Source organism: Strigops habroptila, chromosome 5 (genome assembly GCF_004027225.2).
Source record: "Strigops habroptila isolate Jane chromosome 5, bStrHab1.2.pri, whole genome shotgun sequence".
NCBI lineage: Eukaryota > Metazoa > Chordata > Aves > Psittaciformes > Psittacidae > Strigops > Strigops habroptila.
In genome coordinates this window covers 80,463,584-80,476,507 of record NC_044281.2, presented here as the reverse complement: position 1 = coordinate 80,476,507, position 12,924 = coordinate 80,463,584, and the positions used below count along the sequence as shown (strand labels likewise).

Sequence of the window (12,924 nt, the reverse complement as noted above, 5' to 3'; positions counted from 1 at the left end):
TAGTTGTCTTAGAGTCTTTCTGCACTATGATTTTTATCTGTATTTTATTACAGTCATAATAACAGCTAATATACTCTCTCATATCTGTCTTGTTCTTTCTTAAGGTCAAAATTATATCCAGAGATAAAAGCGGCAAGAGACTTTTTCCTTTCTTCCTCACAGTATTTTAAGGCAATAAATTAGCATTTACAGGCAAATAATAGCAAATTAGGAAATCTAAACGTGATATATATGCTTTAATATATGCTTGGTAATCAGAACACCAAGTATTGGTATGTCATTACAACAACTAATTTTCGGTCTTTCAAGTAAATGAGATGCTCTTACATTAGGCGGTTTAATTGCCTTTCTTGCCAATAAAAAGAGAAATGTTAATTCCTCCTCCTGTCTTCAGGCAGATTTCCCTTGTTCGTATTTTACTGGATTTGTTCTTTACTTTTTCACCTAGTGATAACCTTAGCTGCCTCCTTCAAAGGCACAGATCCTTTGTAGGGAGCAGAGGAACAGAAGGCAACATGCAGTAATGTGCAGAAGCCTTTGCGAGGTGGGGATGGGGATGCAGCACAAGCTCCTGCAGGGCAGTAGCAGCCCGACGCCAGGGCTCAGGACAGGCTGGCTGCCAAACATAGTGACTGCTGTGCTTGGAGATGGCTTTCACAGCACAAAAACAGGGACTTATTAGTGGAAACTTGTGTCCAAAGCCTCCAAAGGTAGATAGAAGTTAGAGCAAAGTATGGTAAATATAATCCCTATGGATGCAGGGATTCTGCATGTCCTTTATATGTGCTTTAATGTGTTTTACCAAAGGACACATGAACAAAAAAGAAGAAAATACATAACATTATTAGCTCAAGGTTGAATAACCTCTAGCAGCTGGTCTTTGAAAGTGCAGGTGTAGAGGATGCCTCTCACTCAGCCTCATCAGGAAATAAGCATCTCACCTGCTTCATAGAATCATACAAATCTGCAATGGTTTGGGTTGAAGGGACCTTAAAGCTCATCCAGCTCCAATCCCTGCCCCGGGCAGGGACACCTTCCACTAGAGCAGGTTGCTCCAAGCCCCTGTGTCCAACCTGGCCTTGAACACTGCCAGGGATGGGGCAGCCACAGCTTCTCTGTTTTGTTTGGTAGTACCTGGAGTAATGGACAGAGACCACCCTTCTCTGCTCCAACACCTCCAAACCACCTCCCAGATCCACCAGTTGTGACCCTGCTTATGTGAGAGGGCTTGATGAAGATAATGTCTTATTTATCACATGGAGAAATCGAGTAGAAATGAGGTGACTTATCTGAGGTCACACACTGAATTACTGTAAAAGGCCAAGAATCAAGGTATTCTCAGCTGCCCAACTTGCTCCTCAATCCCTAGACAAAGCATTACTGTTCCCACCCTCTAAACTTGTTTACTCTTTCCCTTAGGTTAGTCAAGCAAAATAGTAAGGAAAGTCAACAAAATATCTTATCACCGAGCAACGAATCCCTGTTCTCCAGCAACGACCACAGCTCACTGCAGCACAGTAAGTATACTGTAGGCTAGCGTGCCTACAGTTGTTCCATCGTCCTCTTGGCACTGAAAAAAGACACAGTATATCACATTTCCAGTTTCTGTCAGCACTGAAGTTAATGTGCTCAGCAATGGCACCCTCAAATCCTTATTTTCTGACAGAGATCACTAAGGTTACTCTCTGATCTTTCCAAAATAAAGCCACCTTTAAAGTTCAGAACAGAGTTCAGCATTGCACGTCAGAGGCAGTGTAAACTACTGTGAGTTTTCAGTGGGTGGTGATGGCAAGATCAGACCATTGGTGACAGAACCCCTTCTGTAAGTCAGCTGGATAATCTACATTTTCCAGGCTTGCTTGGTGTGATTTAGGTGAGCGCAAGACTTATGGCTCCTGGTGGCCTCCTCATACCATCCTTTTGGTATATGCAGATCCCTCAAGGTGGAGTGGCTTGTCAGGAAATGACTAAATCATAAATAATGGGCTTTTTTTCTGTAGCCAAGAAGCTATTTTTCTTGTAGTCCACACTTTAAATAAGGGGATATCAGCTCTCCATCCCTCGTGAATACACCCTGCTCAAAGGCAATCACCAAAACACTAAACAAGTTAGTCATATCCTGCACAATAAATGAAGAGGCTGATTTTCAAAGCTACACATATAGCTCTGTTGGCTTACAGACAGCCTTGTTTATCACAGGTTACCAAGGCAGGAATGTATTTGATTATGTAGAAACAAAGTTCACTAAAATGGATGTGAAAGCACAAGGCAAAGATAAATCTGGAACTGGTTTGTTTTTCTTTCATGAAAAATAAGTTGGGGTGTGGGTGATGTGAGCTGCAAGGAGCAGGACAGAGGCACTCCAGGTAACCGCACTGCGACAAAACACCTCCACCTCACTGAGTACAGACAGATGCAGAAGACGCACATTGTGCCTGCGCAAGGGCATGATTAAATCTGTGGTACTTTTTTTAAGTGCTGAAAAGGAAGAACCACCACTGATGGGACCCTGCACACAGGGTTTAGTCTGATACATCTCAGCGGCACTTACCCGCATCCTCAGCAGTCACAGGATGGTTTGTGTTGGAAGGGACCTTAAAGCTCCTCCAGTTCCAACCCCCTGCTATGGGCAGGGACACCTTCCACTAGAGCAGGTTGCTCCAAGCCCCTGTGTCCAACCTGGCCTTGAACACTGCCAGGGATGGGGCAGCCACAGCTTCTCTGGGCACCCTGTGCCAGCGCCTCAGCACCCTCACAGGGAAGAGCTTCTGCCTCAGAGCTCATCTCAATCTCCCCTCTGGCAGGTTAAAGCCACTCCCCTTGGCCTGTCCCTACAGGCCCTTGTCCAAAGCCCCTCTCCAGGTTTCCTGGAGCCCCTTTAGGCACTGGAGCTGCTCTAAGGTCTCCCCTTCAGGAGCCTTCTCTTCTCCAGGCTGCCCCAGCCCAGCTCTCTCAGCCTGGCTCCAGAGCAGAGCTGCTCTAGCCCTCGCAGCATCTCCGTGGCCCTCCTTTAGCCACACGAAGCATGCTCAGTCCTTCAGCTTTCCATGGCCAAAGGCATTAAAAAATTGCTTCTTGTGCAGCTCTGGACAGAGCTGGAGAGTGGTTGAGTTGGAAAAATTGCATTTGCAGGACATGGGCCACGTCTGAAAACAGAGCAGCCAAGAATGAAACAGGGATTATGCCCTGCTGCGGTGAGACTCCTGTGTGCTGGCCCGGGCTTCCCCCCGCCAGACATTACATGAGACAGAGTGCATGAGAATAATAATTATCTAACATTTTCCTTATGCATTTTTAAAGGTCTCTAGGTGTCACTTGACTTCAAGAGCTAAGAAACCTAGACACCAGTGGTACCCAGAAGGAGTCTAAGTGTTTAAGCAGCTTTTAAATATACGATGCTTTAAACATTTCGGCATGGACAAACGCAGACAGGAGTGTGTTTGATCTCCTGGAATCAGCCAGGAATTAGCTAGCTGCAGTCCCAAAACCCTGTATGGCACTAGCACAGCTCCATGCTCGAGCCACATTTCTCCATGGGCGCAGAGGTGCAAAGCACAGGAATGGGCATCATGGAGGTGATGACGACAATCAACCTTATGCTAGGTTTAATACTGCTCTTCTGGGTTATGATATTTAACAGGGAAATATTAGAAAGCATCCATGTACTGATTTATTGTTATCTTAGCTTGGAATCCAAAATGCATCGCATGGACACACAACATTGTCAAGCAAATGTCACAGCTTGTTACACTGCATTTGGAGGAAACAGCCACAAGGTAAAACTCACACAGATGTAACTCAGCAGATGACCTTTCCTACACACCACATTAACATATTTTCAGACCAAATGACCTTTTTCCCCCCCTCCCCCCAGGAAATTACAAACCCCTATTGTTAATTACTGCACCACAACTCTAGCAGATGAGCAGAAACCACGTTTGGCACATTTCATCAGATGTGTGTTTTCTATGTAAGTCAATTAATTGAGGCAAAGGGAGCTGCACTGATACCCTGCCTTAGAGTGATTTCTCTGGAAATGAAATGACACATCTTAAGGGATTATTTACTGCTAAAGTCATTTTAAATAACTATATTAAAGAGAAACTACAAGCTACAAGTAGGGCCTGATTCTGTGTTTCACCAGTGGCCTTTGATACCTTTGGGAATCTCAAATGAAATGTACTTTAAATCTGTCTTACAATTGCCAGAGCAGTTGTCTTCAAGTAAATGTGATTTGGGACAGGAAGGTACAGGCATGCTTTGCCTTGCCAGTGGGTTTGCCTTTATGGGAGAGAAGATGGATGTCAGAAGTAACACCATCAGTCCTCCAGAAAGGCTGTGTGCACACATCTATTCAAAGCACAGGATTATTTCTGTATTAATCAAGAACAACCTGATTAAATCTGTGGCTTTACAAAGAAGGGGAATTCACCAAATGAACACATTCCTTTCAACACAAAATTTTGCGATCCTATAACTTTTGGAAACAAAGCCCCTTCTGAGCAATCCCATCTGCTCCCCTTGGCTCGTGCTCTTTGAAATAAACATCTGTTTACATGCTGAAGACATGGGTACATTTGTCTCTGTTGGTTTTATCATCGAAAAGCATTCAAATGGGTTTAAGCACAACGCTAAACATCAGATGCTAAAAACCTGGGCTGTGGTTTCGAACACTTGTTTATGACTTTGCTCTTCGAGAGGAAGTTTTTTTAATTCCTGATCCAACCCCATTGCGAAAGGACCTTTTATCGAATGGCATCTCCAGGTAAGGCTTCAAAAAAGCCACTTCTTCATTCCTGCCCACCTTGGCTAAGCAGTTATTCAGCAGGACCAGGCAGTAATCAGATTTCCCATACAGTTGGCAATTCAAATAGAAAGGATTGCTGCTCTGAAGACAGAGAGAAAGAAAGAGAAAAAGAGAGATAAGAAAAGGTAACATTATGAATTTGTGTATTTGCCAGGGCTTGTTCAGTAGAAAAAGCGAAGGAGAAACAGGAAAACACTTTATGCTTCGAATGACAAGGATGAACTGCAATTTGCTAAAGATTCCTCATATTCCAAGTCAGATCTTTCCTAGTTTTCTAGAAGACTTCACAGTGCTATTTCCGGTATAAATTACTCATACTGCCACAGTTATGTTAGGGGTATGAAATGAATTGTTTTCCGTGATGTTGACCAGTTGTGGTGTGTCACACGGCTTCCCTAGAGTAGCATGTATGTTTATTGCTTTAAAATGAAACGGCATCTTGTCATCACTTTTGGGGAGTCATGTAGCTCAAACGATGGATAAGAGAAAATGAAATACCTGCAAAGCAGAAATTTGTGGGAGAAGCTTTCTAGTAGTTATGACTAGTTCTGGTAGTATGTTAAACTTATTTATAACGAAGTTTAATAACGACAAAGTAATAAACAGGAGTTTTAAAAGTCTAGATTAAAATCCATTAAGGTTTAGGTACATGTTCCTTTTACTTGCACTTTACAGTATAAAAAGGTAAACTACATAAAAACCTTTACAAATTTAAATTGCATTGAAATTAACATTGAATTTAAACTCAAACATTTCCTGGCATGTCTATAGCTGCTCTGCGCATCTTGCAGCACATCGTGATTTACCAGCTTGTAGATGATCTATCTGAAAGAACTACTCTGCCATCATTTCTGAAGCTGTCTAAATGTCTAAGTATTCTTGCTTGGGAAACAGTTGCATGTAAAGCCACAGGGTTAATATCTGCCTTCACTGGAATTAATGGCAAAACTGCCATTTGCTTCACTAAGATTAGTTTTAATTCAGTATGCTATTACTTTTATTAATACTGCTTAGTGCTTAATATTTTTTTGCCTGTTCTGTGCACATAAAAGGTAGATTAATGATTCTTTCTTCAAGCACGAACATGCACTGGGTCTGCGTTTGTTCCCCAGGCTGAAGGTTCTCCCTAACAAGAATACTTTCTGCAAGAAACACAGGCACAGAGAAATTCCCCTCTGAATTTTTAGCTGCTATCTCACAATCTACACAGGGACTTACATGACTGAATAAATTACTGTTATTTTGACATGCAAGATATTCATTGAAATAATTCAACTCATTTTAGCTGTTGTATTATTGCCATTAAGAAATGTGGCTACTCAAGATCAAGCTACATCTAAACTATCCGTGGTCAGAAATGAAAGGTGATTCAGCATTTACAGCAGAAAACATACAGAGGGACCAGGTGATGGGTAGATTAAGGCTAACAGGAACTTCACATCAATAAAATAAACAGCTTCAGGAGTAGCCACCATTTCTGATAGCAACACATCATCTTAATGGAAAGATAATGATGGAAAACACATCAGAGGAAACAAAGAAATCTGAACCATGGCTCCTAAAGCTGATTTTACAGCAATAAAGAAACAGGGAGTCTGAAGAAGACTTTGTCCAAAGCAGGGAAATTGAACATCAGTAGAAATAAAGTATCTCCTTCTACACTGGCAGTCTTAAGTGGTGTATGCATGGTTTGACCAGCAATGTGTTGTGGTAAACAGGTCAAGATCAGCAGTTGAAAGGATATCAGCATTATTTAAGTAACCTGTTCATTTTAGTGTTATAGGCTGTTCTACTTTCATAGATCAATCAAATTTGTATTATTGATCCTATCCAATAATTTTCCATAACTTTATATAAGAATTTCTCTTTTACTTACACACTAACAGTGACAGATAAATGTGTTTGTTTATAAACTAGCTAGCAATAAGTGAAATTAATACATATATCTTCTTGTACCTATTTGATATAGACAAGGAATTTAGGTGGAGAGGAGATCGATGTTTTTCTCTTTTCCATACAATATTTCAGCTCCCCACACTGTACATTAAATATGCAATAGATTTCTCACATGACTATTTTAGAGGCTTGCATATTTTATTAGTAACTAAGGCAAAAATAGAGCTATACTCCAGGAAAATCAGGTAATAATATTTAAGCAATAGCTTTAATACAGGAAACTTCTTTCATTTTATAAAACAACAACAACAACAAGAAAACAAGCAAGCAAAAAACATTAAATAAAATAGCTATTTAAAAGAAATGAAACACATCCTCTTCAAGCAAGTAGGGAGCATGACTTACCATGGAAGAGACGACTGGGTAACTCGAGCAAACGAACATCATGGAGATCCAAAGAATGAAAACAAATTTTAACCTGCATAGACTTCAAAGAGAGACTGAGATCAGCTGAAAGTTAACACAAAATGAAGCAAAAAGCTCCATGCAGACACATAAACACACAGCCAGCACATTTTCTCCATATACAAAGTAATCCACAGTGTCTTTACCTGATCATTTTTTACTCAGGAGTGTATGTGTATGTACATGCAGTTATACTACCAAATTCCTCGTATATCCTTTCAGTTCTTTCTTAGATGACTGTTTTATACCAGAGTTCAGGAGTGAAAATGTCATCAAAGCTTATTTTATTATGACTAATTGGTCCTTGTTTGGCCTTTTCTTCTCGTTAAATGGTAAAATGGCAAGAATACACATTCAGCTGCCATTCTGAAACTACCCATTGATTTCATTTAAAGTGTTGCATTAAAATGTCTCTCAAGTGGGTTTACTGTTCAGTCTGTATCATCATTGCAAATGTGGCCAAAGGTCTAAAGATTTCAAAAACACATTTCGAGAATGTTTTACCACTTCCAATATAACAGATCAAGACCTTGTAAAGCTTTGCTGCAAGGGAAAAAGAGTAAAACTGCATTTTAGATAGAAAGTTCTTCAAAGAATTATACTCAGAGCAGCCGCAATACGTAGAATCATAGCATCATAGAAGGGTTTGGGTTGAAAGGACCTTAAGATCATCCAGTTGCAACCTCCTGCCATGGGCAGGGACGCCTTACTCTAGACCATGTCACCCAAGGCTCTGTCCAACCTGGCTTTGAACAGCGCCAGGGATGGGGCATTTACCACTTCTTTGGGGAACCTGTTTCAGTGCCTCACCACCCTCACAGTAAAGAATAAAACATATAAACATACAACAACCTATATGGCTTTTTCTTTTTCTTTCTCTTTCTTTTTACATGCTTAGATTTAACGCACCCAAATTTTAAGTGTTTTTCTTAGACCTTAAGTTCTTCAGACATTAATTTCTTCTCTTGCATGCAGACCTGTCTTAGCCTACATCAAATTTATTCAATCAAATCTTCTGTAGGATTAATAAATTCTGCTAATATCCATCAATGTTGCAAATGTTTAATGTCCAAAAGCATCATCTGTTCCTGCAACAAATTTCATTGTGCAACATTTAATTTCATTGCTCAGTATTTCAGGGGATCCTGTGGTTTATTTAAATGGGGTACTATAAAAGCAGTGAGAGCCCCACAAAGTCTGTGAATGTCACACTGCACAGGCGAGGGAATGCTGAAAAACATTAAATTCCCTTTTTTTCCCCTTTTTTTGACAGTCACACAGTGTCAGACATGCATGGCAGTGACTCAGCAGTCTCAAACATTGCTTTTCCATCAGCGTTTACCCTGAAAAATCAACTTACAAGTGCTCCAGAAGGGAACTCTGTGTGAGCCTTCCGAGAGACATGAGCTGTTATAAATTGCGGCAACTTTAACTGGAACATTCAGCCTCCTGATGTAGATGCATTTAATTCCGGGAACTAGAAAGCAGCAAGGCCTTCAGGTAAGGCCAGAAGAAATATAGTGGTACGTATGTATAGGAGCCATTAAAGGCCAGGCTGGATGAGGTTCTGGGCAACCTGATCTAGTTCAAGATGTCCCTGCTCATTGCAGGGCAGTTGAACAAGATGAGCTTTGAAGGTCCCTTCCTACCCAAACTATTCTGTGATTCTATGTAAAAGCCTGTAAAAGCCTACGTAAAAGCAATTAAATTAAATGTTGTCTCTATAGAAGACATTCAAGGCCAGGCTGGATGTGGTTCTGGGCAACCTGATCTAGTTGAACATGTCCCTGCTCACTGTAGGGGGGTTGGACTAGATAAGCTTTGAAGGTCCCTTCCAACCCAAACTATTCTGTGATTCTAAGTAAAAGCCTTTATCACTTTTTATAGAAATATTCATAATTTGATCTCAGATTGTGGTTGAATGGTTTTTCATCATCACTGTACATGGTAGTGCTGATCATGTCAGTGATTAGTACAGTCCAATGACTTAAATTACTTCTAAAAAGTACATGTTTGTAGTGGCTGATAAAGTACTTCAAGATTCTTCAGGCCCAACGGGAGTATAGAAATATAAGATGAAATTAACCTCATTTAAACACCACAGTAAGCAATCCATTTATAAGAACCGTCAAGAGAACATTTGACTATTTGCATATTCAGTAGGTGTCCTCTTACTCAGAGAGAAAATCCTTTCGTTTGAATTGAACATCCCGTTCCGACTCGTACAGGACCTCCAACTCCCACCGATAAGCGGATTAGCCTGTGTTTCTGCTGCAATGAAAAGCACTTCGGGTTGGATTCTGCTTGAGCACAGTTTAGTGTCAGCTTTCATTGTATCTGCATTTCATTTCACTCCATTTTCATACAAAATTAACCTTCACACAACGTTATTTGTGGAAGATGAGGGACAAGAATAGGCTTGAGATTAAAGTTCAGGACTTCAAGGTTCAGTGTTGGAGTTTGTGCCTTAGACTGTCTGGGTAACCTTTGGTACATTATTGACTTAGGTTTTTAAAATCTTAGAATCGCAGACTGGTTTGTGTTGGAAGGGACCTTAAAGCCCATCCAGTTCCAACCCCCTGTCATGGGCAGGGACACCTTTCACTGGACCAGGTTGAGTTGTTTGAGTCACTGGTGACCTCCCATTGTGCCTGGTCAGTACCTCCTATTCTTACCTTTGTCTTATCCCTCTAAAAGAGTGGATTTGGCCACATTTCTAGCTTGCAAGCTTTGGGCATGAGATACGCCCAGAGACTCTCTGCAGACACCTTCAGCATGAGCAGGTGGTAAGAGGAAAACCAAGAAGGCCACCAAGCAGCTCCCAAGGACATGGCCATGCTGGCTCAGACAGGATGAAGCTTTGAGGAGCCTGGAGCAAAGCAGCAGGTTACAGAAACTTCAAACAACATGTGAAGACAGCTCCTGTGTGACTTTGTAAGGAAAGACAAAAAGATGATCAATACGCTTGTTCAGGATGTTTCACGCAGTGAGTGGGAAAGGGAAAGAGGCAAATGTAGCAGCAAGTCTCCCAGGCAAAACGAATTGCATCTGGTCTGAACACTGAATAAATAATGGTTAACCTGAGGGTTTGCATGGATTTCATTCACACTCATATTATATATACATATATGTATCACAGTAACATCTTTCTTGGCAAAATTCATTTACCTCCTTTCTGTTTCCAGTTCTGCCAAAACCTCATCTATGACAGACTGTGGTCATAGAATCACAGAATGGTTTGGGTTGGAAAGGACCTTAAGATTATCTAGTTCCAAGCCCCTGCCATGGGCAGGGACACCTTCCACTGGACCATGTTGCCCAAGACTCCGTCCAACCTGGCCTTAGGACTCCAAAATCCAAGGAGAAATTCCATCTTTTCTAAGGCTTTGACCAGCTGAACAACCACAAACCGCTTCCACACAGGAAGGATGCATATGGCACCTAGACAAGTGTGAGTTATTGAGACATCACCAACCCAGAACCGGGCTCAAGGGATTTGTCCACCTCTGAGACACACAGAAGTGGTGTTATCTGAACAGAGTGAACATTCAAGCCCTCGCATTTGCCTCTCTCACTTCTCTGAGTTTATTTTTCTCTAGCTATGCAGGATGCAGCTTAACTCACCACCACTGTGATTTGCATGCATGAAGTGTATATGGAGATTTAGGTACATTCAAGATATTCCCACTTCAAGTTTGGATGAATCAGGTTTAACAGAACAAGTGGCAATTGACATTTCTGTCTTCTCCTCTGTCTGCAAAGCATCCAGTCTGAGGCTTTGCTCCCAGGTAAAGTTCCTGGCAGGTATCATAGGTCATACAAATCATCAAGAGCCATAATAAAAATTCCCAGCATCCATAAAATTTGCATTTTATGAGAATAAATTAGCAGCAATATCTTCACTTTCCTGCAAATAACATCACTTCTTCCCTCTTGCTTTCTTTGTGAAAGGAACAGTGTATTGCACCTCACTGCTGCTCTGGTTTGGTTTCTCCATGAAAAACATATGAAACACAACACAAAACTTCATGATAAGCCTATAGAGCCTTAATAAGACTATAGAGCAACTTAATAAGGTTATTAGGCCTATAAGCTTTAGAACATATTTCCCTTCCCCAACACAGTAGTAAATCTAAAGTGTTTAAACTGTCATTGCGTGCCTTTGCTAAGGGATCAAAACAATAAAAAATGAAAGAATACACCCAAACCTGTCTGCATGATCCATTGGTATAACCCCAAACCTTGTAAAACCATAGCAGGTTAGTGGTCTGGAGAAAGGGAAGGTGCTAAATCTTGTTCTTCCTCTCTAGGATGCTCACAGTGAAACCTCAGCATGGCTGCTTTTGGAGAAAGCTGCCTGGATATTTTGCTCCAAGCTCAGATTTTCTCTTGCTTTCAAGAACATCAAGAAACCAAAGAGGCAGGATGGTTTGCTTTGAGATCAGAGCAAGGTGCAAACTGGAAATTAATCATACTCGCAGCCGATAAATCTGTTTCTGACTCAGCGATAATAGAAAATCCCAGCAAGACACAAAGACAGAAGAAAAACAGAAGGAAAAGACAGGAATAAAACAGAAGAACAAGTTAGAAAGCAGGTTTATCCCTTTGGTCATTATTGCTCTTCTCTCACTACCAGCAAGGGACACAACCAGACCACTGAGATCTCATCTACAGAAGCACGAAGGAGCTAAAAAGCTGCTGTAGACACACACTTGACTTGTTCAGCACATTTCCCTGCCATGATTCTTTCTAATCCCCTTAAACTTGTTTATGATCCACAAAGAGCATTTGTCTGCCTGACAGGAAAGGGGTTATATGGCCAAATGGTGCAGCTGGGGCGAAGGAGCTCTTTCCTCCTCCCATGCCCTCAGATATTTGGGCAGCAACTGAGCATCTCTGATGTCTCCACAAGCCCACAGCACTCGTGCCTGCAGGCTGGAGCCTGTCCCCTGTGTTATTTACTTTGCTCCTGTGCCGCCGAGGTGTTTGCACATAGGTGCTCTCTGTGGAGGATGCGATAGTCTCCTCAAAGGTCAGGTGCATATTTTCTGAGCCCATGGAGGCCCATGGTGGATAAACAGCTCTGCGTTCCTGTTCCAACTGCACAAGTTCACCAGAAGGAGAGACTCAGTTATTGAATTTCATTTTGCTTGCAGAGCGAGGTGCCCGCAGAGGCAAGTCCTGCGAGTGATGCACTGCTCCTTGCAGACGGGGATGGCTCCTACACTGAGCTGTGGCACGGCAGCCCTCATCTAAGTCACATAGCTCCTTTTAAAACCTAATTTTCAATGAGTTTCCGCTCAGACATCCTTCCTCTCAAAGCCTGTGTTAGCAATGGTGAAGGCTCCAGCAATGCACAGGTTTGATCTATAGGGAGAAAGAGGAAATCAAAAAGGCATTAAAGCAAGAAGCAGCACCGCTAGTCCTGCCTCCCACTCCGTAATGGTGTTGTGGTCATCTTGCTTTGCCTGGAGAGATACACAGATGTACAACAAGGAAGTGGTGTTAGACTAATAAGGAACAAAGTAGAAGATTTGTGGACGTAGAGATAATATGAACCTCAGGGTCCGGGTTGCAACCGGTTCTGAAGAACTTCTGCATCATCGGAGCAGTGCACGTCACTGTCACAGTGAAGGGGATGAAGCTGCAGGCTGAGCCTCCCATGCCAGAAACAGAAATTAGCTTTAAAGTCACGTTTTCCATCCTACCTCAGACAGGAATTGTCGGCTGTGTCATAGTCACCATCCTCAGGTTTT

The 12,924-nt window shown here is 41.8% G+C and overlaps 1 protein-coding gene across 1 annotated transcript; it reads right to left on the bottom strand.

Moving 5' to 3' along the window:
- Positions 1-4,678: 4,678 nt before the first annotated feature.
- Positions 4,679-12,226, bottom strand: NPS (neuropeptide S). Its single transcript, XM_030488115.1, is given in 3 exon segments — positions 4,679-4,888; positions 7,109-7,213; positions 12,131-12,226. Coding segments are annotated over 3 exon segments (411 nt in total).
- Between the last annotated feature and the right edge of the window lie 698 nt (positions 12,227-12,924).